This window comes from Triticum aestivum, chromosome 3B (genome assembly GCF_018294505.1).
Source record: "Triticum aestivum cultivar Chinese Spring chromosome 3B, IWGSC CS RefSeq v2.1, whole genome shotgun sequence".
Lineage (NCBI taxonomy): Eukaryota > Viridiplantae > Streptophyta > Magnoliopsida > Poales > Poaceae > Triticum > Triticum aestivum.
Genome location: NC_057801.1, coordinates 550,158,458 through 550,185,825, shown reverse-complemented (window position 1 = coordinate 550,185,825; position 27,368 = coordinate 550,158,458). Strand labels below are relative to the sequence as shown.

Below are 27,368 nucleotides of genomic sequence, written 5' to 3'. Positions count from 1 at the left end.
ACATCATCCCATAACTAACTCATTAGTCACATTGCTTGCAAGGCTTATTAGGATGTGCATTACCGAGAGGGCCCAGAGATACCTCTCCGACTCGGAGTGACAAATCCTAATCTCGATCTATGCCAACCCAACAAACACCTTTGGAGACACCTGTAGAGCATCTTTATAATCACCCATTTATGTTGTGACGTTTGATAGCACACAAGGTGTTTCTATGGTATTCGAGAGTTGCATAATCTCATAGTCTGAGGAACATGTATAAGTCATGAAGAAAGCAGTAGCAATGAAACTGTAACGATCATAATGCTAAGCTAACGGATGGGTCATGTCCATCACATGATTCTCCTAATGATGTGATCCCATTCATCAAATGACAACACATGTCTATGGTTAGGAAACTTAACCATCTTTGATTAATGAGCTAGTCAAGTAGAGGCATACTAGGGACACTATGTTTTGTCTATGTATTCACACATGTATTAAGTTTCCGATTAATACAATTCTAGCATGAATAATAAACATTTATCATGAATAAGGAAATAAATAATAACTTTATTATTGCCTCTAGGACATATTTCATTCGGTCTCCCACTTGCAATAGAGTCAATAATCAAGATTACAAAGTAATGATCCTAACACCCATGGAGTTTTGGTGCTGATCATGTTTTGCTCGTGAAAGAGGCTTAGTCAACGGGTCTGCCACATTCAGATTCGTATGTATCTTGCAAATATCTATGTCCCCTTCCGACACTTGATGACGGATGGAATTGAAGCATCTCTTGATGTGCTTGGTTCTCTTGTGAAATGTGGATTCCGTTGCCAAGGTAATTGGACCAGTATTGTCACAAAAGATTTTCATTGGACCCGATGCACTAGGTATGACACCTAGATCGCATATGAACTCCTTCATCCAGACTCCTTCATTTGCTGCTTCCAAAGCAGCAATGTACTCCGCTTCACACATAGATCCTGCAACAATGCTCTGCTTGGAACTGCACCAACTGACAACTCCTCCATTCAATAAAAATACGTATCTGGATTGCGACTTAGAATCATCTGGATCAGTGTCAAAGCTTGCATCAACGTAACCGTTTATGACGAGCTCTTTGTCACCTCCATAAACGATAAACATATCCTTAGCCCTTTTCAGGTATTTCAGGATGTTCTTGACCGTTGTCCAGTGCTCCACTCTGGGATTACTTTGGTACCTCCCTGCTATACTGCAAGGCACACATCTGGTCTGGTACACAACATTGCATACATGATAGAACCTATGGCTGAAGCATAGGGAATGATTTTCATTTTCTCTCTATTTTCTGCAGTGGTCGGGCTTTGAGTCTGACTCAACTTCACACCTTGTAACACATGCAAGAACCCTTTCTTTGACTGATACATTTTGAACTTCTTCAAAACTTTATCAAGGTATGTGCTTTGTGAAAGTCCAATTAAGCGTCTTGATCTATCTCTATAGATCTTGATGCCCAACATGTAAGCAGCTTCACTGAGGTCTTTCATGGAAAAACTCTTATTCAAGTATCCTTTTATGCTATCCAGGAATTCTATATCATTTCCAATCAACAATATGTCATCGACATATAATAATAGAAATGCTACAGAGCTCCCACTCACTTTCTTGTAAAGACAGGCTTCTCCAAAAGTCTTTATAAAACCATATGCTTTGATCACACTATCAAAGCGTTCATTCCAACTCCAAGAGGCTTGCACCAGTCCATCAATGGATCGCTGGAGCTTGCATACTTGGTTAGCACCATTTGGATTGACAAAACCTTTTGGTTGCATCATGTACAACTCTTCTTCCAGAAATCCATTCAAGAATGCAGTTTTGACATCCATCTGCCAAATTTCATAATCATAAAATGCAGCAATTGCTAACATGATTCAGACAAACTTAAGCATCGCTACGAGTGAGAAAGTCTCATCGTAGTCAACTCCTTGAACTTGTCAAAAACCTTTCGCAACAAGTCAAGCTTTGTAGACAGTAACATTACCGTCAGCGTATGTCTTCTTCTTGAAGATCCATTTATTTTCTATGGCTTGCTGATCATCGAGAAAATCCACCAAAGTCCACACTTTGTTCTCATACATGGATCCCATCTCAGATTTCATGGCCTCAAGCCATTTCACGGAATCTGGGCTCATCATCGCTTCCTCATAGTTCGTAGGTTCACCATGGTCTAGTAACATGACTTCCAGAACAGGATTACCGTACCACTTTGGTGCGAATCTCACTTTGGAAGACCTATGAGGTTCGGTAGTAACTTGATCTGAAGTTTCATGATCATCATCATTAGCGTTCTCACTAATTGGTGTAGGAATCACTGGAACTGATTTCTGTGATGAACTACTTTCCAATAAGGGAGAAGGTACAATTACCTCATCAAATTCTACTTTCCTCCCACTCACTTCTTTCGAGAGAAACTCCTTCTCTAGAAAGGATCCATTCTTAGCAACAAAGATTTTGCCTTCGGATCTGTGATAGAAGGTGTACCCAAGAGTTTCCTTTGGGTATCCTATGAAGACACACTTCTCCAATTTGGGTTTGAGCTTATCAGGTTAAAGCTTTTTCACATAAGCATCGCAGCCCCAAACTTTAAGAAACGACAACTTTGGTTTCTTGCCAAACCATAGTTCATAAGGTGTCGTCTCAACGAATTTTGATGGTGCCCTATTCAAAGTGAATGCAGCCGTCTCTAAAGCATAACCCCAAAACGATAGCGGTAAATCAGTAAGAGGCATCATAGATTGCACCATATCCAATAAAGTATTGTTACGACGTTCAGACACACCATTTCACTGTGGTGTTCTAGGTGGGTAAGTTGTGAAACTATTCCACATTGTTTTAAATGAAGACCAAACTCGTAACTCAAATATTCGCCCCCACAATCAAATCGTAGAAACTGTATTTTCTTGTTACGATGATTTTCTACTTCACTCTGAAATTCTTTGAACTTTTCAAATGCTTCAGTCTTATGCTTCATTAAGTAGATATAACCATATCTGCTCAAATCATTTGTGGAGGTAAAAAAATAATGATACCACGAGCCTCAACACTCATTGAACCGCACATCGGTATGTATTATTTCCAACAAGTCAGTAGCTCGTTCCATTGTTCTGGAGAATGGAGCTTTAGTCATATTGCCCATGAGGCACGGTTCGCAAGCACCAAGTGATTCATAATCAAGTGATTCCAAAAGCCCATCAACATGGAGTTTCTTCATGCGCTTTACACCGATATGACCTAAACGGCAGTACCACAAATAAGTTGCACTATCATTATCAACTTTGCATCTTTTGGCTTCAATATTATGAACATGTGTATCATCACGATCGAGATTCAACAAAAATAGACCACTCAGCAAGGGTGCATGATCATAAAAGATATTACTCATATAAATAGAACAACCATTATTCTCTAATTTAAATGAATAACCGTCTCGCATCAAACAAGATCCAGATATAATGTTCATGCTCAACGTTGGCACCAAATAACAATTATTTTGGTCTAAAACTAATCCCAAAGGTAGATGTAGAGGTAGCGCGCCGACGGCGATCACATCGACCTTGGAACCATTTCCCACGCGCATCGTCACCTCGTCCTTAGCCAACCTTTGTTTAATCCATAGCCCCTGTTTCGAGTTGCAAATATGAGCAACAGAACCAGTATCAAATATCCAAGCGCTACTATGAGCATTAATAAGGTACACATCAATAACATGTATATCAAATATACCTTTCACTTTGCCATCCTTCTTATCCGCCAAATACTTGGGGCAGTTCCGCTTCCAGTGACCAGTCCCTTTGCAGTAGAAGCACTCAGTTTCAGGCTTAGGTCCAGACTTGGGTTTCTTCTCCTGAGCAGCAACTTTCTTGCCGTTCTTCTTGAAGTTCCCCTTCTTCCCTTTGCCCTTTTTCTTGAAACTAGTGGTCTTATTGACCATCAACACTTGATGCTCCCTCTTGATCTCTACCTCCGCAGCTTTTAGCATTGCGAAGAGCTCAGGAATTGTCTTGTTCATCCCTTGCATATTATAGTTCATCACAAAGCCTTTATAGCTTGGTGGCAGTGATTGAAGAACTCTGTCAATGACACTATCATCAGGAAGATTAACTCCCAACTGAGTCAAGTGGTTATGGTATCCAGACATTCTAACTATGTGTTCGCTGACAGAACTATTCTCCTCCATTTTGCAGCTGTAGAACTTGTTGGAGACTTCATATCTCTCAACTCGGGCATTTGCTTGAAATATTAAATTCAACTCTTGGAACATCTCATATGCTCCATGACGTTCAAAAGGTCTTTGAAGTCCCGATTCTAAGCTGTAAAGCATGGCACACTGAACTATCGAGTAGTCATCAACACGCGTCTGCCAGGCATTCATAATGTCTGCAGTTGCTGGCGCGGATGGTACACCAAACAGTGCTTATAGGACGTAATTCTTCTGTGCTGCAATGAGGATAATCCTCAAGTTAGGGACCCAGTCCGTGTAATTGCTACCATCATCTTTCAACTTAGCTTTCTCTAGGAACGCATTAAAATTCAAAGAAACGGTAGCACATTCCATTGATCTACAATAACATAGACATGCAAAATAACTATCATGACTAAGTTCATGATAAATTAAAGTTCAATTAATCATATTACTTAAAAACTCCAACTTAGATAGACATCCCTCTAGTCATCTAAATGATCACATGATCCAAATCAACTAAACCATGTCCAATCATCACGTGAGATGGAGTAGTTTTCAATGGTGAACATCACTATGTTGATGATATCTGCATATGCTAGGCTCGTCAAGTTTAACCCGAGTATTCTGCGTGTGCAAAACTGGCTTGCACCAGTTATATGTGAACGTAGAGCTTATCACACCCAATCATCACGTGGTGTCTCGGCACGACGAACTATAGCAACGGTGCATACTCAGGGAGAACACTTATAGCTTGAAATTTAGTAAGGGATCATCTTATAATGCTACCGCCGTACTAAGCAAAATAAGATGCATAAAAGATAAACATCACATGCAATCAAAATATATGACATGATATGTCCATCATCATCTTGTGCTCATGATTTCCATCACCGAAGCATCGTCATGATCTCCATCGTCACCGGGGCGACACCTTGATCTCCATCGTAGCATCGTTGTCGTCTCGCCAACTATTGTTACTACGACTATCCTACCGCTTAGTGATAAAGTAAAACAATTACATGACGATTGCATTGCATACAATAAAGCGACAACCATATGGCTCCTGCCAGTTGCCGATAACTCTGTTACAAAACATGATCATCTCATACAACAATTTGTATCACATCATGCCTTGACCATATCACATCACAGCAAGCCCTGCAAAAACAAGTTAGACGTCCTCTACTTTGTTGTTGCAATTTTTACGTGGCTGCTACGGGCTTCTAGCAAGAACCGTTCTTACATACGCATCAAAAACCACAACGATTTTTTGTCAAGTGTGATGTTTTAACCTTCAACAAGGACCGGCCATAGTCAAACTCGATTCAACTAAAGTTGGAGAAACAGACACCCACCAGCCATCTATGTGCAAAGCACGTCGGTAGAACCAGTCTCATGAACATGGTCATGTAATGTCGATCCAAGCGGTCTTCATCCAACAATACCGCCGAATCAAAGTAAGACGTTGGTGGTAAGCAGTATGACTATTATCGCCCATAACTCTTTGTGTTCTACTCGTGCATATAACATCTACGCATGGACCTGGCTTGGATGCCACTGTTGGGGAACGTAGCATGCAATTTAAAAAAAAATCCTATGATCACACAAGATCTATCTAGGAGATACATAACAACGAGAGGGGGAGTGTATCTTCATACCCTTGAAGATAGCAAAGCGGAAGCATTTATCAACGCGGTTGATGTAGTCGTACACCTTCACGGTCCGTCCCGATCAAGTACTGAACGTACTACACCTCCGCGTTCAGCACACGTTCAGCTCGATGACGTCCTCGCCTTCTTGATCCAGCAAGACGAGCGAAGTAGTAGATGAGTTCCGACACCACGATGGCGTGGTGACGGTGTTGGTGAAGAACAATCTCCGCAGGGCTTCGCCTAAGCACTATGAAAACTATGACGGAGCATAAACTAGAGGGGACGGGGTTGCCGGCACACAGCTTGGTGTTTCTTGATGTGTCTTGGGTGCTAGCCCTGCCCCTCTATTTATATGTGGAGCCTTGGGGTCGAAACTTGGAGTAAAAGCTTCCACAAAATTGGTTTCACCCGAAAAGCAAGAGTCCTTCTCGGACTCCAGGGCCAGACGCCAGGGTTCCCGGTGTCTGGCCCCTGGACTCCGCAAAACTTCCTTTTGCGCTTTCCAAAAACCTTGTGGGCTTTCCCTTTTGGCCCAAATAAAGTGTTCTCGTACCCAAACATTTGGGGAAACATCAGTAACCCCTTCTGGTGAATTCCGAAACCCTTCTAGAGACCAAACACTATTATCCGATATATCAATCTTTATCTTCGGACCATTCCGGAGTACCTCGTCATGTCCATGATCACATCCGGGACTCCGAACAACATTCTGTCACCAACATACATAACTCATATAATACTATATCGTCAACAAACGTTAAGCGTGCGGACCCTACGGGTTCGAGAACTATGTAGACATGACCGAGACACCTCTCTGGCCAATAACCAATAGTGGAACCTGGATGCCCATATTGGCTCCTACATATTCTACGAAGATCTTTATCGGTCAAACTGTTATGACAACATACATTATTCCCTTTGTCATCGGTATGTTACTTACCCAAGATTCGATCGTCGATATCTTCATACCTAGTTCAATCTCGTTACCGGCAAGTCTCTTTACTCGTTCAGTAATACATCATTCTGTAACTAACTCATTAGTCATATTGCTTGCAAGGCTTATTATGATGTGCATTACCGAGAGGGCCCAGAGATACCTCTCCGACTCGGAGCGACAAATCATAATCTCGATCTATGCCAACCCAACAAACACCTTTGGAGACACCCGTAGAGCATCTTTATAATCACCCATTTACGTTGTGACGTTTGATAGCACACAAGGTGTTCCTCTGGTATTCGGGAGTTGCATAATCTCATAGTCTGAGGAACATGTATAAGTCATGAAGAAAGCAGTAGCAATGAAACTGTAACGATCATAATGCTAAGCTAACGGATGGGTCATGTTCATCACATCATTCTCCTAATGATGTGATCCCGTTCATCAAACGACAACACATGTCTATGGTTAGGAAACTTAACCATCTTTGATTAACGAGCTAGTCAAGTAGAGTCATACTAGAGACACTATGTCTTGTCTATGTATTCACACATGTATTAAGTTTCCGGTTAATACAATTCTAGCATGAATAATAAACATTTATCATGAAATAAGGAAATAAATAATAACTTTATTATTGTCTCTAGGGCATATTTCCTTCAGACGCCTCCTATGGTTTAGTTTTGTTTCGTTCACTTGGACATCGTGGAATCATAACAAACTTGTGATTGCCTGTGAACATCTACGACAAATCAATTTGTGATTGCCCGTGAACATCTACGACAAATGAACATCTACGACAAATCGACAATGCTACTGGCGCGATTTTTAAACTCATTGCAACGATCGGAACTCCACCAACTCATTTGTCGGTAGGCTTCGGGGAGTTGCTCATCGTCTCGCGTCGGCTATTTAGCGACTTGTCTATTTATTTGCGCCCTCGGGTCTGTTTACGCTATGACTTCAACGGACTTTGTTTGTGTTGAACCTAATATCTATGTTCTACATTTAGATCTTGTGGGTGCTTGCCTTATCTATAAAACAGAGTCACACATGCTTCTATGATATATTTTTTGACTTAAGACAAACTAATATGACATATTTTTTTGGAAGGAGAATAGGTAGTGGTACAAATTATAGCCACGGCGAAACGATATGGAGAATGAGAAATACACGTCGGCCACTTGATTAGCACGTATAACTGCCTGAGAGTTGCCAGGGCCAGGTTGAATATTTAAAACACTAGATAAAACCCAATCATACTTGCCAACAAGTGAACACTTTAATGTTTAGAAATACAACTCCTATTGAAATAGGCCTTCGTCTCACTTTATAAATAAAACAACCGCCGTGTCTATACAAGCAGTGCAAGTGTAGGAAAGTAAATATGAGGTGTTATCGCAAAAGCACAAACATACACTAAAAGTAAAAGAATTACAGCTCCTATTTGAGATGAAAAATACAACATGCAACCCAAAATGCTTTGAAAATGAGCCTTTTCAGAGTATCATTTTTTTTCATGAGCACATCAAATCTTACTTCTTCACTAATTTTTGCCTCAGAGTACAACATTCAAACATGTCTATTAGAAAAAAACATAATTTTCATTTTTGTATTAATTTTTTAAAATTTTATTGTTCATCTGGGTGCATGCGCACGTGGGAGCAGAAACTCCATGTTTGATGGGAGATGCCATATTCATGTGATGGTGTTTCGAAAGCATAAGGAATCATCATGACCAGTAAACTTCTTTTGAAACAAATATTGTTAAGATAGTAATTGCAGTGCACGCTCATACAAAGTATAGTCGAAAATTATAATGTTGTGCAGAAGAAAATACACCATCCATGCTTTAGAGGGTTCCTACACTCACTGGAAGGAGAAGAGGCCTCCACTAGTTTAGTTTTGTTTCATTCACCTGGACATCATGGACTCATAACAAACTTGTGTTTGCTCGTGAAAGTCTATGCCAATGCTACTGATGTGATCTTTAAACTCAGTGTTTTCATGCGACAATTGCCGTTGCTAGCTGAACCCAAGGACCGGAACTCCATCAACTCATTTGTCGGCAGGCTTCAGAGAGTGGCTTGTCGTCTATCGTCGGTGATTTAACGACTTTTGTCTATTTTATTTTGCGTCCTTGGGTCTGTTTACGCTATGACTCCAACGGACTTTGTTTGTGTCAAACCTACTATATGTATTGTACGTTTAGATCTTTGGGTGCTTGCTTTCTCTATGAAGTGGATGCACGCTTGCTTTTATGAATTCTTCTGACAAGACAAACTAATACGACATATTTTTTTGGAAGGAGAGTAGCTAATGATACAAATTGTATCCACGAATGAAACCATATAGAGAACAAGAAGTACACGTCAGCAAAATGATTAACATCTATAACCTTTTGAGAATTGCGAGATCAAACATTTTGAACACCTTCTAGATAGAACTCAATCAAAATTGCAACAACTCAAAGACTTGTTGTTAACACCGCAAGCACTTCAATGTTCAGAGATATAGCTTATGTTGAAATAGATTTTCGCATGGCTTTATACATAAAGCAACTACCACGTCTATACAAGCAGTGCAAATGCTAAGTTAATATAAGGTCTGCCGGGGCAAAAGCACAAACAAACCAAAAGGTAAAAGAAATCCAACTCCTATATTTGCAGATAGAAGCCACCGAACAAATTGTAACACTGCTTGAGCCTCGGAGAGCATGTTTTTAATTTCATCCCCACATGTAAATTGTGAATGACTCCAGTGAAATAATAAAAGTGCTGCTTATTATGCACTACTCAAAGAGTTTGCCGGAATAAAACTACCCTGCACTTTTGTTCCTTTTCTGTGTGGCAAACTTATTTACAGCTGGTATACCGCCTCCCAATCCACCGTTTGCTTTGCTTGGCAACAGCCAGAAAAAAAAGCTTTACGCAGAAAAAAAAAATCCTCGAAATAGGGAACGGGGGCGGGGAAAAAGCTGTGCACGTAGAGACTCCAGCAATTGGGTGAAACAAACCCATAAAAATACAAAATGCAAGGAGACGGGGAAAAATATCTGCCCTCCCAAGCCAAGAGCCCCAGCCCAACCATGCTCCACGGAGCAGAGCCATAGAGAAGGCGCGGAGCAAAGGAAACAAGCGAGGCGAGGCGAGGCGAGAAATAGTTTTCGCAGAGCCGTTAAGCTCACCTCCTTCGAGGCCGGCTGCTCCTCCACCTAATCCCCTTCGCCTCGCCTCCCCGCCCACCGCCACCACCCGTCGATGTCGGCCATCAAGCCGCCGCCGCCTGACCGGCCGCCGCAGGCCGCGCGGCTGCCGTCCCCTTCCTCCTCCTCCTCGGCGGCGGCGGCGGCCAAGCAAGGCGGCACAGGCTCCCGCGGGCTGCTCATGGGGCGCTACGAGCTGGGCCGCGTCCTGGGCAAAGGCACCTTCGCCAAGGTGTACCACGCGCGGCACGTGCAGACCGGGGAGAGCGTGGCCATCAAGGTGCTCGACCGGGAGAAGGCCGTGCGGAGCGGCCTCGTCTCGCACATCAAGCGCGAGATCGCCGTGCTCCGCCGCGTGCGCCACCCCAACATCGTGCACCTCTTCGAGGTCATGGCCACCAAGACCAAGATCTACTTCGTCATGGAGCTCGTCCGCGGCGGCGAGCTCTTCTCCCGCGTCTCCAAGGGCCGCCTCAAGGAGGACATTGCTCGCCGCTACTTCCAGCACCTCATCTCCGCCGTCGGATTCTGCCACACCCGCGGGGTCTTCCACCGGGACCTCAAGCCGGAGAACCTCCTCGTCGACGAGGCGGGCAACCTCAAGGTTTCCGACTTCGGCCTCTCCGCCGTCGCCGAGCCGTTCCAGCCAGAGGGTCTCCTCCACACCTTCTGCGGCACGCCGGCCTATGTCGCCCCCGAAGTTCTCGCCCGCCGTGGATACGAAGGCGCCAAGGCCGACATATGGTCCTGCGGCGTCATCCTCTTTGTTCTCATGGCCGGATACCTCCCTTTCCATGACCAGAACCTCATGGCCATGTACCGTAAGGTTTACAAGGGAGAGTTCCGATGTCCAAGGTGGTTCTCCAAGGACCTTACTAGCCTGATCATGCGTTTTCTTGACACAAACCCAAGCACCAGGATCACCTTGCCGGAGGTCATGGAGAGCCGGTGGTTCAAGAAAGGTTTCCGGCCAGTCAAGTTCTATATTGAAGACGACCAGCTGTACAACGTGATAGATGCCGAGAATGATATGCTCGACCTGGGCCTCCCAGACCCTCTTCCTCAACCATTGCCGCCTCCACCTCCATCTCCATCTCCACAACAAGTTGATGGAGACGACTCAGGGTCAGAGTCGGACGCATCAGTCGTGTCCTGCCCTGCCACATCGTCATTTGAAGAGCGCCACAGGCTCCGCGGGCCACTCCCACGCCCCGCAAGCCTTAATGCGTTCGACATCATATCATTCTCAAGGGGATTCAACTTGTCGGGGCTGTTTGAGGAAAAAGGGGACGAGGTGAGATTCATCTCGGGTGAACCTATGCCAGACATTATAACGAAATTGGAGGAGATCGCAAATGTGAAGAGCTTCGCGGTGCGGAAGAAGGATTGGCGGGTGAGCCTAGAGGGCACAAGGGAAGGGGTTAAGGGGCCACTAACAATCTGCGCGGAGATATTTGAACTCACGCCCTCCCTTGTAGTAGTGGAGGTAAAAAAGAAGGCGGGGGATAAGGAAGAGTATGATGATTTCTGTAACAAGGAACTGAAGCCAGGAATGCAGCATCTTGTGCACCAGATGGTCCCAGTTCCAAATACACCTACCATTTCTGAGTTGGCCGAAAGGTACTAATTTTTTCCTCCCTTTTTCTCTTGTGCTGGAGGTAAATATGAAATAATAAAAGCTGTTTCTTAAACATTATATGTTGCGCGGAAAATGGTATTATTTGATCCTTGGGTGTGTAGTTTTTTGTATCTTAAAATCACATGCTCAATCGATTCTATCTTGTGCACCACATGCTAGGTAGTACTGTTCTTACCTGATTAAACTTTCTGTATCATAAAATTGCATTCTCAAGGATTTTATCAATCTATCTTCACTCATGCTAATTTTGTCAATATATGTTTTCTTTTGCTAATTATGTTCTCCTAACAAATAATTGTAATTTTAACACAAGTAATTGGAAGATTTTAATCTGTAATCCGATGCAGTTTGATCTACTCACCTCGTCCTTTGAAAACTGTCAACGATTGAAATCTCTACTACACAAAACAAAGATCTGAAATAGTTTTTGATTTCATTGTTCGTAGTTCTAATCAGATGTACGAAAATTTGATGAAAACAAAGTGAAATTGATTGTTTGTAGTTCTAATCAACCTAGTTTGTGGCTGTTGAAATGATTACAAATTGTTTCACTTGTTTCTTAAGCATACAATATTTGCTCGAGAGAGACAGAGTAGCTCTGCATTTCTCTAAGAAAGCTTGTCGATTATACAATAGTTGTCCTTTTTCCAATGCATTTACCACCAATTTTCGTGGATGTATATTTTTCACCTGAAGTAGAGTGGAGAATCAGAGGGGATGCTTGTACTCATTAAGGGTAGAAACACCTTTATTTTCACCTAAAGACCCGCGCTTCGCATGGGTTTGTGCTTTCATATTTACTTCTCAAGAGGAGAGGTGTTGGAACCACACTTCAATAGCATAGGTTTACGTGGTGTACTACGTGTGTGTCTGTCTGTGATCACAATAACTGGCTGCTAAAAGGTCTGCTGCACTTTATCCACTTAATTTGGTGCAAACATAAAAAGATATGATTGCATCCTAGTTATGGAAATATCTAGCAAATATAATCAATTATATGGTACTCACTCGATCAGACGTTTTAGTTATTGTATTTCTCCCTTCTCTGTAATTGATGACAACATACCATGTTAGACCCTTATTAACCACTTGATATGATCCGGACGTTGGGTGCACAATTATGCACAAACACATGGAGCACATTTTTATTTATTACTCCCTCCGTCCCATCCTAGTGCAGTGTCAAAGACGCTCTTATATTATGGGACGGAGGGAGTTCGATTACCCACTGCCCGACGCTGTAAAAGCTACTCCTCCATTGTATCCAGCCTGGCAAAATTGATGGTATAGATCCATGACTTTACACAGATAGAATTTAGAGAGCTTTCATACTCTGCGCCTATTATAGAGCTGCAGCTAACACCAGGGTGTTCCTGCAAGATTTGTTATTATTCTGGTCAACCTTCATTTGAGAAGCACTTCCGGAATTTGTAGGGACATCTTTGGTTTGAGCCAAGCCTAGCCTACCAAATATTTGGGTAGCTAAAATTTGGCAAATGCTGGCAAGAAAAATGAACCAGGGTTTCGGGTATGCCAAAAATTTGGCACCCATCTAAACAATTACCAAACACTACCCTTAGCATCCAAACGTCAAATTTGTGTTTGATTGCTTACCTGAAGGCTGATGATGTTCTTATGGTATATTGTAGGGGCTTGAATTTTCGAATTTTGAGGTGAATGTGATGTGTTGAAGTATGTCAATTGCCCCATATATAAGCATATTGCATTGCTTGATGCAGGCCTTCAAGGTAACAGGCGCCACCGCCCCTAGAGCTAACGGGGATAGGGGGAGCGACTCTCCAAGCTAGAAAGAAACAGGAGTCGGGTGCAACTGACAGGAACAAGAGTTCTTGTAGTCTCGGGCACTGACGGTGATGAGCGCGGTTACTTGGTTAACTCTGGAGAGCATACATAATGTTATCCGAGACGGGAGCTAGATTGTGGCTGTATATGGTGTCGCCCTAGCTGCTGTTCAAATGTTATACTTTCTCTACTTAATTAGCTGATGATTGTGTATGTACTCCTGCTTATCAGCAGAACCGAATAATTTTGGGTAATCGTTAATTCAAGGATCGAACTGATTGAGGAATAAATTGGGTGCAATATGCACCCTTTGGCCACCAGGCACATGCAGACGTGCTTGGATTCCGAATCTTACATTTTCTGATCCGCATAATTGTGTGCAAAAGTCCAGATCCCTGCAATTGCCATGGAAATGGCACGAGGCATCGTCGTCGCTGCCGCGCACGTGAATGAGCACTGGGCGAGCAGCCTGGGCACGGCGTAGGTGATGATGGATGGCCATGGGCCATGGCCTACCTCGGCAGGTCGGCAGGCGTGGTCGACCGTCGTCGGCTGCTCGGGCTGGGGCAGGGCGCGGGGGACAGGAGGGGCCGGCGTTTGGCCACGAAAGCGCCGTGTGCGGCCTGGAGTTGGCGGCCTGGGCCATGGTCGCGCATCATCTGCGGAGATAAAGATTTCGCATTATGCATCGTCGTGTCCCCATCGTATCTGCGCGCGTGTTCTTTTCCCTGGATCCGACGACGAGCGCCGACGGCGACTGACGGAGACGACAACATCGTTAGACGATGGGTGTCGACCATTAATACGATCGGGAAAATACAAACAGCTTATTTATTTGTGGAGTATTTGAAAAGACGTTCGATATATTCATGACCGTCGTGTTTGATGTATCTCGGTACTGAGAGTGAAAGCACATATTCCGGTGTGTGTGTGTATAGGTACTATTGCCATGGGTTTCCCGTGTGTAAGTTTAGCTTTTCTTTGAAAGCAAGTCACATTTGTGACGTTTCAAAAAGAAAAAGGAAAAGCACTTGTAACCACTGGATCTGCTTACTTTAGCAGCGTAGTACTAGCGTACGCGCATTTGAACTGGTTACAAAAAAAAAGAACTTTTCTTTCAGTGGCAGCACATGAACTTCGCTTCCGAGAAAATATCAAGGTGTACTGGTCAAGTGAATTTGTAAGGGCATCTTCAATAAGGGCAGTACCATGCCGTAGCCTCGTTAATCCACATTAGAAGAGTGGTGAAATGCGAACCAGACTATGGTTCGATGGTTATGACATCAATGGTATTCTCAGTCCATCAGAGTTCAAGTTCTAGACTTGACATTGGTGCTCGCGTTAATTCTGAATTTATTTCAGACTTCCAGCGATGTTCGTTCAGTGGGATTCCCGTTGACTACGAGGCGCTTGCGGTAAGTTCGTAAAATATCAAGATGCTATGTTGGCTTAGTCTCTCAGAGGTGCTCATTAGATAGGGCATGCGTGCATAGGGTGAGCATATGCTCGTGTAGTTGTGTATGTGAATGACTTCGTTTGTATTGTGTTCAAAAAACAGAAGAGTGATGAAATATTATTTTCATCTAGTCCTTAGGCCTTGTGCAATGCAAAGTGCTTAGAGAAATAAATCAGATTTTTCTTAAGCATCGTTGCTTATTTATATAAGGCAGACGCTTAATTAGATGTCTCTCCTCTAAAAATAGGCACTAGTGCTTCAAAAAACTTGGTTTATTTTTTAAATAACTCCCTAAAACCTACCATTGTATAAGGCCTTAAAAGAAGTTCTCTCTCCATCTTTTTCACCTTTTCTGTATCCATGGTGGCTCTTTCTTCCTTTTTCCTCTCACTCTCTCAACAAAGCAGCTACTTTTTCCGTCTTAATTTATGGACACCAACAACACACTAACATTCCAGGGAGGTACGCGAGCGAACGATCGTCCCCACAACAAGGTAGAAATGAGCGAACGTATTTGTTCAATGGCAAATACCCCGAGCACGACCCAAAATTCGCGCGCCGCAGGCCACTCGCCCTCTCCCTCTGCTTCTTTCCCTGCTCCAGAAAATGGATTAGCTCCCCAAAATCATGTGTGATTTGCCAGAGCAAGATACATGCAATTTACCTATACAAAAGATCGGTTGCCATTGGAAAAAAAAGGAAGATTAGCAGTGTAAAGATTTGCCATGACAAGAATAATTCAAATAGATTATAAAAATGATGGAAAAACCTTACCTATCTTATAGTTTGAATTTTGCCAAGTTAATTCTGTTGGAAAATCACACACACGCACGCGCGCGCGCGCGCACACACTAACTAACGACCCCTACAACCCATGCTCTCCTTCCACGCCTTCGTAGAGATAAGAGCAGAATTTAAAGATGAGATGAATAGAAAGAAGAAGAAAGGTGATTCTCCCCCATCCCTACATCTTTCCACCCAGAAAACAAGAATCAATGAAGTACGAGACACATGTTACTATACTCTAAAAATTAATTTGTCGTGCCTTTTGAATAAAACAACCAGCTGGTGGAGGGTATGTTTATACCTAAGTTTGCCATATGTAATACACACAAAAAAAACTAGTCATGATGTGTGAACCCAAATTGCCATCAATGAAAATCCAAATTTGCAATGCATGAGAAACTAAAATTGCCATAACTTAAAACATAGATAAAAAGGTAGCAATGATGTTCGTACTAAAGTACCCATCCATGCTTTAATTGACATGTTTTAATTAATAAAATTGACATGCGTTAGTTAATAAAATTGCCATCCTGTAATTATAAATTGTCGTGCTATAATTAATAAAACTTTCCAGGACCTATGTAACAAAATTGTCATGCTCATTATAGTGAACCTAGAATTTTTTATTATATAAAATGCTGGATTTGTGCCTAAGTGGCCGCTAACAAGCATAATAAATTTAAGGGAATCTTCATGATTGTAATCTCAACATGGCAAATTTAAGAGAATTTTGTTATCTCAACATGGCAACTTTTGAAAAATTGTAATGGTCACACGACAAAAATTAGGAGTTGTGCCTAAGTGGCTGCTAACAATCATGGCAAATTTAGAAAAAAAAATGTAGTCGTTCACATGGCAAAAGCGGGAATTTTAATATATAAAAAATATGGCAATTTTGGTAAATGTAAATGGGTTACATGGAAAATTTAGAATTTTTTGTATTCGAAAAATCATGGAAAACTTAAAGAGTGTTGTAATGGTCATATGGTACAATGTAGGATTTTTTTACCGCAAAGCAGAAAATTTAGTAAAAAAATGGTACTGGTTCACATTGCAAATTTAGAAAATTAATTTCCATGACTGAAAGGCAATGCTGGAAGCTTTTGTAAATGGTCCCATGGATTTTTTTTAGAAAATTGAAATGACTAAATCATGGCAATTTTAGGACAAGAATATGTAATTGTTACACGACACGTTTTGGATTTTTGCACTATAATCATGGCAAGTTTGGGAAAATATGTAAAAATGGTACATGACCAATTTATAAATTATTGTGTCCCGAACATGGCATAAAATAGAGAATGTATAAATGGTAACATGGCAAATGCTGAAAATTAGTACTATGAAGCATGCAAAAATTTGGAAAATGATCGTACTAATAATGAAGAATAACCTATGAAGCATGGCAAATTTTGTATTCATTAATCAGGACAACAACACAAAAAACATGGCAAATTTTTGTACTCTGAAAAGCATGGCAATAACTACCTTGTTCTGACTTATGATGCCAACAATAAACAAAAGTGTAGATGCCATGAATCAAAAAACACACATACATAGTTTTACTTGGTATGCAAAGATTTGCCATCGAATGTATTTTGACATCCTAGCCTATATAGTCTTACTTTGAAAGGATCGATACGGTCGACTAGAGGGGGGTGAATAGGGGTTACAAATTTTAATATTTCTTATCAATTTTAATGTTTAGGGGATAAATAGGGTTCACTAGATATGCAACTAGGTGAACACAACCTATATGACAAGCAAGCTTAAAGCTAAATATGCTAGGCAGCAATCTAATTAGCAAGCCAACAAGCATACACAACAAAGTAAAGTGCGGGGAAAGGATTAACCACAAGTGACGCGAGGACACAAATTTTATCCCGAAGTTCACTCTTCCTTGGGGAAGAGCTACTCTCCGTTTAGAGCGGTGCCGGAACCAAAGCTTGCAGAACGCCATGAAGGCTCACCATAATCTCTTTCGAGTCACCCCCAACGGATGAGCCTCGAATCACTCGGGGTTGGTCTTGAAGGCGACCACCACACCTTTACAAACTTCTTCGAAGCACACCACAAGCAAGGAAGCTTCCGGAGGAACCTCTAACTGCCTAGGAGCTCAAACTCCAAGAGTAACAAGTCAACGGGGAAGAAATGTTGCGGGGAACGTGATTTGGTTTGTTCAAGATGTAGACTGGGTCTTGCTCTCCCAATCCCCAAAGTTTCAATAAGTTTGGGTGGAGGGATTGAGAGTATTGAGCAAAATGAGGTGTAGCAATGGTGGAGCTCAACAAGACATTAGGGTTGGGGATGGAGGAGGAAGAAGGGAGGCTTATATAGTGTTCTTAGTCGGGTGGCCATTTTCTGCCCGTTGGACCCTGTGGGCACGGGCTAAGTCAGCCACGTGTGCACGGGGTACTCAGGAACAAACACACCACCCCATGCGCACGGGAGTTAAAGGACCCCGTGGGCACGGGGTACCCAGGGTGTTGTGCAGTACACCGTGCGCACGGGGCTCAAAAGACCCCATGCACACGGGGTACCCAGGAAGTTATGCAGTACCTCGTGCGCACGGGGTACCCAAAAACTTTCTATTGCAAACTTTCTGAGTACCACACACTAGCACACTACAGATATAAGTGGTAGGAGTGGGTAGGCTAGTATTTAGTTTTGGCAATGGCATTCCCACACAACACAAATCCACACCGGCTCCTCTTAATAGTGCGGTCTTTCCTACGACTCAAATCGAACCAAAAAAGAAAACCTTTGAATCGCCGGTAGACCACGCCTTTGATCTTTTTGAATTGGGGGGGGGATCGCACACCTCCATCAAGAACAACTTAGAACCAATATCCTAAGATAAGCTTTAACACCCGATATTAGTTCCTCTAACCATATTGTCATCACACCAAAATATACTTTAAGTGACACTTGCACTTTCAATCTCTCCCCTTTTGGTGCATTGATGACAACATGGTTACAACATGGCATCATAAAATATAATTAAGCAACAAGCCATGCGACAATGATTGATCATAGTAGCTCCCCCTATATGTGTGCCTGGACAAAATATATGCTCGAGTATGCATCAAGCACACACATAAGAGGCTCCCTCAAGATCAATATTGTCAAGACACGAGATCATCATAATAAACCTATAACAGTGCCTAGATCTCATGAACGGTGTAGTGAGCAATTATCATGAGACAACATAATAAGACAATATGATCATAGCATAGGCATATAAGGTTCAAGACAAATAACTAGAGTCTCACGAGCAAACAACGAGAGCTCACAACCACACCAAGGAAAGCAAATAAGAGTATCTCAAGCCAATTAAAACATCAACAAAGCGATAAACCACGAGGCTTGAGATCTCAACACACTCTAAACACACCAACTTATCCTCCTTTGTCATCAAGACAACAAAAAGGGAGAAGGCAACACAAAGACCGACTAGAAAAGAGGAGGCGCACTCGAAGCATCATCATCATTATCAAAGCGCCACCCTGCCATCGGAAAGGAACGAGCCGTGGGCACATTGTCGCTGTCCTCAGACCCTGGGGCAACCTCCTCACCAGCTGCAGCGCGCTCAGCCTTCTTCTGGCGCCAAACCAGCTTGTCCTTGTTGATCTCCTTGACCCGACGATGCTAGATAGACTGGCACATGTTGAACAACTTGCTCATTGTCTTGAACAAGGACTTCTTCTCTCCTCTGGTGAAACTAGCCTCAGACTCTACCTTCTTTCCCTTACCACGAGGGATCCGAGCAGTGGAGGACATACCAGGAGTGTACGTGGCCTGATCTTAAGGCCTAGGATCGCATCCTTCTTGGGAGGCACATAAGGAGCAGGAGCAGTAGGGGTCCAGTTGGAATTGTGCTTCAGAACCGATGTCTTGTACTGTGAGATGTACTTAGCTGGGTAGGATGACTCAATCAATGCCTGGATGAATGGAGCATAGATCAAAGACTTGTTCTCATGCACACACTGATGAAGCTCATAGAACATGAAATCCAGGACATCCACCTTCTTCTTCCTATGCAAGTACATAAACACATCCAACATGGAACTCCTCACATCGTGTGAATCACCTGCCTTAGGTGTGAGAGTGTACCTCAGGATATGGCGCATCATATCATAGATGGGCACAAGGTCCTTGATGGAGCGGGTGACAAAGGACTTCTCTTGTTTGTAGGCAAACACAATCTCGTCCTTGTGGCACTATCTAGACTCATGAACACGGCCAAATTGATCATTTGTTTCCTCTTCATCAATGAATGGGTAAGGAATGATATCAGAAAACTTCGCCATAGAAGCAGAGCACCGATGTGTGCTAGACATCCAAGTGAGGGTGCGGGCAGAGTCATTTGAGAAGAACATGGTGGCAAAGAACTACATCACAAGGTCCTCATTGTATGGATGGTTGAAAGTGACAAAAGGGATAAGTCCCAACCTTCCAAGAGCAGAATACACACCAGGATAGAGGTGATCATTGTCCCGGAGACACTCAACATTAACTTGCTTGTGAGGAGCAAACTTCTTGCCCTTTGTCATGAGCAGCTCATGGTACACTCTTTGCTAAAACTCATTCTTAAACCGGGGACCCACCCCCAAACCAGTGGCAGCAGCATAGGGATGGTTCTGCCTCTCAACCCAAATCTCTGGCATGGACCATTACGCACGGGGAAGCCCCCTGAGATCTTGCTCGTCAGGAATGGCTTGCTCAGGACTAGACATCTCTTCTTCTTCTTCATCACCACCATCAACAAAATCATCCTCAACCTCTATCTATGCATCTGCGGGGTTGACATAGTGAGCATCGTCCTGTGAGTCATACTCCTCATCTGAATCCTCGGAGGCCTCAACAACAGGCTGCTTTGTGGCGACACGACGAGCACGACCCTGCCTAGACCCCTGGCCAATGCCTTCAGATGGCTGGTGACGAGCAGCTATGAACTCCTTGGAACATGCCTTTGGACGCTTGCGATGAACCTCGGACCTCTTGTCAGTAGAGTCTGAAACACACAATCACCAAAAACACAAAATGCAAATAAAAAAATGAGTACAAGTGCTGGAGATGATGGGCATGGAAGGATCAGAACAGAACCAGAGGTGACATCTATGTGTACCCCATGCACACGGGGGTCCCGTGCGCACGGTACACGACATGGACACGGGGGCCCCATGCGCATGGGCGTCAAACACCTGTGGACAAGGGGGTCGCCCAACAGCAGCCACTTCCAGATCGGAATCTGGGAGTGGGTGCTGTAGAGAGACTTACACACAAATGCACCCTGATCTCGTCTAAAACAAGGATGAACAACAGCCCTAATATCAATCAAGAATGAACCCTAAAAGATAGAAAGGGGATCCATGGATAAACAAGAAGGAGAGGGGGATATAATCTATCGGAGGAGGAGCCCATCCCAAAGGATCTCCATGGAGCAAGGAGCCCTGACAGTGCATAGAGGAGCACCGACGAGAGGAGGCGACGGCGGCGGCGCTGGAGGTTTCCTGAGGTGTGGAGGGGGCGACGGGTGAGAATGAACCCAAGCCTCCCATGCCCCACCTCCTAGGACCACAGACCTCGTGCACATGGGCTAAGTGAGCCCCGTGCCCACGGTACACAGCCCGTGGACACGGGGTACTCAGGAACGTTTGACCACAGATATCCCTTGAAGGCATGGCCGAGTGGAAACTCTTACCAAGCCTTTAAGGAGCATTTTAGTCTATGTTTCTGAATACGTCGCATGCGAAATCCAATACTACTAGAAGGGTATATGTGGAGCACTTGCACTAGATGAGAAAATTAACAAGCAACAAAACACAAGAGAACCACAAACACGAAAGGGAGAAAAACAACACACACATGAAAATGAATTTAACCTCCAAAGGAGGGCGGTGGCCGAAGCCACCATATTTGAGTTTTTTTGGTATGGCACCGCGAAGATATGAACCTTGGGCCCAAGACCAACACTCATCTTTGAAGAACAAGTGCCACCTAAAAGTGGCTAATGTGAAAGGATTTGTTCAACTTATGCACTTCTAGGATGAGGTAACTCATGAGTTGAGCTAGCTCCCCCTAGACATGTGCCTACATCTAAACAAGATATTACATGAGTATGTGTGCATGAGCAAGAATCTCAACCCAAGTTACTTATATCCACAATATTTAGCTCATGCCTTAGCTTGCGGAATCTTGCTTCATCAAGTGGCTTGGTGAAAATATCGGCAAGTTACTTCTCGGTGTTGACACGGAATAAATCAATGTCTCCCTTGGCCACATGATCCCGCATGAAATGATGACGAATCTCAATATGCTTGGTCTTGCTATGTTGCACTAGATTCTCGACGATCTTGATTGCACTTTCATTGTCGCGCAAAAGAGGCATTTTGTCACATTTGACACCATAATCCATCAAAGTTTGCCTCATCCATAATAACTGAGCACAACAACTTCCAGTTGAAATGTACTCGGCTTCAGTGGTTGAGAGAGATATACAGTTTTGCTTCTTCGAAGACCAACTTACCAAAGATCTCCCTAGAAATTGACATGATCCGGAAGTGGACTTGCGGTCAACCTTGTCTCCGGCCCAATCCGAATCCGAGTATCCCCCTAGCTTGAAAGTTGATCCTTTGGGATACCAAAGGCCCAAGTTTGGGGTATGAACCAAATATCGAAGGATTCTTTTCACCGCCAAATAGTGGCTCCCCTTACGAGTGGGTTGAAATCATGCACACATACACACACTCAACATAATATCCGGTCTAGATGCACAAAGGTAAGTCAGGAAATGATCATGGAGCGATATACCTTTTGATCCACTTCTTTACCATTGGGATCAAGATGAAGTTGGCCATTTGTGGGCATGGGTGTCTTCATGGGCTTGACATCTTGCATTTTGAACCTCTTGAGCATGTCTTGAATATAAAGAGATTGGTTGATGAAGGTTCCTCCTCTCAATTGCTTCACTTGAAAACCGAGAAAGAACTTCAACTCTCCCATCATGCTCATAGAAAATTCCTTAGTCATAAGATTCTCAAACTCAACATTAATAGCATGGTTAGTGGAACCAAAGATAATGTCATCAACATATATTTAGCACACAAACAATTCTCCTTTTACCCTCTTTGTGAAGAGAGTGGAGTCTATTACCCCAATCTAGAACCCCTTCTCTCTTAGCAACGTCGTAAGGTGATCATACCAAGCACGAGGTGCTTGTTTAAGTCCATAGAGCGCCTTATGGAGTTCATAAACGCCAGAGGGCTGATCGGGGTCTTCGAAACCGGGAGGTTCCTTGACATACAACAATTCCTTAAGAGGACCATTAAGAAATTGAAAGGATTGAGAAGAGGGGTCTAGAGGGGGGATTAGACCCTCAACAAGTAAAAGTGGCGATTTTTAGTTTCTTCAAGTTGACGTAGAGATTTAACACAAGTTTAAACATTCACAATACATTTCAAGCAAGCATGGCAAGAGTATGAGCAGTGGAAAGAGTAAAGCATGCTATTTGCAAGAAAGTAAAGGGATGGGATTGGAGTGTGCAAACAATATTGAAGACATGGAGATTTTTTGGCGTGGTTCAGATAGGTAGTGCTATCGTACATCAACATTGATGGAGTATTCAACCCACGAAGGGTAACGGCCGCACGAGTCCATGGAGGGCTCCACCCACGAAGGGTCCACGAAGAAGCAATCTTGTCTATTGCTACTTCTTGAGCTTGCGTTGGTTTTTCCCTTGAAGAGGAAAGGGTGATGCAGTGATACGTCTCCAACGCATCTATAATTTTTGATTGCTCCATGCTACTTTATCTACTGTTTTGGACTATATTGGGCTTTATTTTCCACTTTTATATTATTTTTGGGACTAACCTATTAACCGGAGGCCCAGCCCAGAATTGCTGTTTTTTTGCCTATTTCAGTATTTCGAAGAAACAGAATATCAAACGGAGTCCAAACGGAATAAAACCTTCGGGAACGTGATTTTCTCACCGAACGTGATCCAGGAGACTTGGACACTACTCCAAGAAGTGCTAGAGGAGGTCACGAGGGTGGGGGGTGCCCCCTTGGGCGCCCCCTGCCTCGTGGGCCCCCTGTTGCTCCACCGACGTACTCCTTCCACCTATATATACCTACGTACCCCCGTCAGATCAAATACGGAGCCAAAAACCTAATTCCACCGCCGCAACCTTCTGTATCCGCGAGATCCCATCTTGGGGCCTGTTCCGGAGCTCCGCCGGAGAGGGCATCCACCACAGAGGGATTCTACATCAACACCATAGCCTCTCCGATGAAGTGTGAGTAGTTTACTTCAGACCTTCGGGTCCATAGTTATTAGCTAGATGGCTTCTTCTCTCTTTTTGGATCTCAATACAATGTTCTCCGCCTCTCTTGTGGAGATCTATTCGATGTAATCTTCTTTTTGCGGTGTGTTTGTTGAGACCGATGAATTGTGAGTTTATGATCCAGCTTATCTATGAATAATATTTGATTCTTCTCTGAATTCTTTTATGTATGATTGAGTTATCTTTGCAAGTCTCTTTGAATTATCCGTTTGGTTTGGCCAACTAGATTGGTAGTTCTTGCAACGGGAGAAGCGTTTAGCTTTGGGTTCAATCTTGCGGTGTCCTTACCGAGTGACAGAAAGAGTTACAAGGCACATATTGTATTGTTGCCATCGAGGATAACAAGATGTTTTTTTTATCATATTGCATGAATTGATCCCTCTACATCATGCCATCTTGCTTAAGGCGTTACTCTGTTTTACTTAATACTCTAGATGCATGCTGGATAGCGGTCGATGAGTGGAGTAATAGTAGTAGATGCAGAATCGTTTCGATCTACTTGTCTTAGACGTGATGCCTATATACATGATCATACCTAGATAACCTCATGATTATTCGCTTTTCTATCAATTGCTCAACAGTAATTTGTTCACCCATCGTAGAATGCTTATGCTCTTGAGAGAAGCCACTAGTGAAACATATGGCCCCCGGGTCTATTCTCATCATATCAATCTCCATTATTTTATTACTTGCTTTGTTTTTACATTGCCTTTTAATTTTTACTTTGCATCTCTATATCAAAAATACCAAAAATATTATTTATCATCTCTATCAGATCTCACCCTCGTAAGTGACCGTGAAGAGATTGACAACCCCTAACCGCGTTGGTTGCGAGTAGCTATCGTTTTGTGTAGGTACGAGGGACTTGAGCGTGATCTCCTACTGGATTGATACCTTGGTTCTCAAAAACTGAGGGAAATACTTACGCTACTTTACTGCATCATCCTCTCCTCTTCGGGAAATCCAATGCAGTGCTCAAGAGGTAGCAAGAAGAATTTCTGGCGCCGTTGCCGGGGAGTTTGCGCAAAAGTCAACCATACCAAGTACCCATCACAATCCCTATCTCTCGCATTACATTATTTGCCTCTCGTTTTCCTCTCCCCCACTTCACCCTTGCCGTTTTATTCGCCCTCTCTTTCCCAATCTCCTCCTCTCTTTCTCTTTTGCTTTTTTTCTGTTGTCTTTTTGTTTGCTGCTTGTCTGTCATCATGACTAGTCTCTTATCTTCTCCGCTATCTCCCGAGAATGAAGTTTTAAATTTTAAACAAAGGGAGGGAGAAAATCTAAAAGACGCTTGGTATAGAATTTGCAATGCTCAAAATAGATCTACCAGGAAGCAATCTACTTCTGTTCTTCTCCGTAATTTTTATGTAGGTGCTAATCCTTGGTTTAGATATATCCTTGATACCATTACCGGAGGAAATTTCTTGGGTAGCCATACTTTTGATTCTTACAATGCTTTAATAGATTTATTTGGCTCACCACCTCCTTTGATTAATGGAACTATGTTAACTTTGGAGCATGTTATGCAAAGACTTGAAGTTATCGAGAATAAAGTTACTACCATTGAATCAATTGAAAATCTTGATAAACAGATCCACAATCAAATTACCCAATATGGATCTAAGGTAGGAATGACTTTGAAAAATATTAAAGAAAAAGAACCCATAGTTAATGAGAGAATAAATCTAGATTCCACAAGAATCGGTAAACTAGAGGGTATCATTACCAACTTGGGAACCGCTTTTTCTTCCGTTCAAAACGCTCCAAGTTCGTCCACTAAAAAACCTAAGCTTATTTATGTTCCTAAGAGTAAGGATGAATCTTCTAGTAAGGAAATTGCGGATCTTAAATCTATAAGTGTTCATCCGAATCTTTTTGCCATCATTAAGGAACCCTTTGCTATGAAAGAATTTTTCGATCTTGCGCCTAAGAGTTTGATAATTACTAGAAAGAAATAAAATACTAAAAAAGATAGATGCCTCATTGAAGAATTGCCTACCAAAGATGGCAAAACCTAGATCTATCCTTGCTTTTATGCCTAGCTAAGGGCGTTAAACGATAGCGCTTGTTGGGAGGCAACCCAATTTTATGTTGTGTTTTTTGTTTTTGCTTCTGTTTAGGAATAAATAATACATCTACTTTCTGTTTAGATGTGGTTTTATGTTTTAATTAGTGTTTGTGCCAAGTAGAACCTATAGGATAAGCCATGATGATAGTTGATTTGATTCTGCTGAAAAACAGAAACTTTTCGCTCACGATAAAAAATTCAATAAATCACAGAAACGTGATTTTGCATTGATTCTTTTTGCTTCTGATCAATAAACAAATTTTCCAGTACTTACTATTTTGGTAGAAGTTTTAGAGTTCCAGAAGTTTGCGTTAGTTACAGATTGCTACAGACTGTTCTGTTTTTGACAGATTCTGTTTTTCGTGTGTTGTTTGCTTATTTCAATGCATCTATGGCTAATAAATTAGTTTATAAACCATAAGGAAGTTGGAATACAGTAGGTTTAACACCAATATAAATAAATAATGAGTTCATTACAGTACCTTAAAGTAGTCTTTTGTTTTCTTTCACTAACGGAGCTCATGAGATTTCTATTGAGTTTTGTGTTGTGAAGTTTCCAAGTTTTGGGTGAATTCTTTTGATGGATTATGGAACAAAGAGTGGCAAGAGCCTAAGATTGGGGATGCCCATGGAACCCCCAAGATAATCCAAGGACACCAAAAAGTCAAAGCTTGGGGATGCCCCGGAAGGCATCCCCTCTTTCGTCTACTTCCATCGGTAATTTACTTGGAGCTATATTTTTATTCACCACATGTCATGTGTTTTGCTTGGAGCGTCGTGTAATATTTGCGTCTTTGCTTGTTAGTTTACCACAATCATCCTTGCTGTACACACTTTTTGAGAAAGGCATACATGATTTAGAATTTTCTAGAATACTCTATGTGCTTCACTTATATCTTTTGAGCTTGATAGTTTTGCTCATAGTGCTTCACTTATATCTTTTGAGCTTGATAGTTTTGCTCATAGTGCTTCACTTATATCTTTTGAGCGTAATAATTTTTGCTCTAGTGCTTCACTTAGACCTTTTAGAGCACGGTGGTGGATTTGTTTTAAAGAAACTATTGATCTCTCATGCTTCACTTAGATTATTTTGAGAGTTGTTAATAGCATGGTAATTTTCTTAATGTTAATATACTTGGTATTCAAGATATGTGAAACTTTCTTTTGAGTGCATTGAATACTAAGATAAGTTTGATGCTTGATAATTGTTTTGAGATATGGAGGTAATAATATCAAAGCAATGCTAGTTGGGGTGATTATGAA

The 27,368-nt window shown here is 42.5% G+C and overlaps 1 protein-coding gene across 2 annotated transcripts; it reads left to right on the top strand.

Annotated features, from left to right (window-relative positions):
* Positions 1–9,856: 9,856 nt before the first annotated feature.
* On the top strand, positions 9,857–13,764 carry LOC542771 (CBL-interacting protein kinase 19). Of its 2 annotated transcripts, none has more exons than XM_044494207.1 (2): positions 9,857–11,625; positions 13,294–13,764. In XM_044494207.1, exons 1-2 carry the CDS (start codon positions 10,061–10,063, stop codon positions 13,319–13,321), a joined length of 1,593 nt encoding a protein of 530 aa, XP_044350142.1. In that variant the 5' UTR covers positions 9,857–10,060; the 3' UTR covers positions 13,322–13,764. The 2 variants fall into 2 exon arrangements, with proteins under 2 accessions (XP_044350142.1, XP_044350143.1); XM_044494208.1 differs by having other exon boundaries at positions 9,862–11,625; positions 13,384–13,764.
* The last annotated feature ends 13,604 nt before the right edge of the window (positions 13,765–27,368 follow it).

What these genes read in the sequence shown, in the direction of transcription:
- LOC542771 (XM_044494207.1), top strand. Translation starts at nt 10,061, where the DNA reads ATGTCGGCCATCAAGCCGCCGCCGCCTGACCGGCCGCCGCAGGCCGCG. An exon ending in ATTTCTGAGTTGGCCGAAAG is followed by an intron (nt 11,626 to 13,293) that starts GTACTAATTTTT and finishes GGTATATTGTAG; the next exon opens with GGGCTTGAATTTTCGAATTT.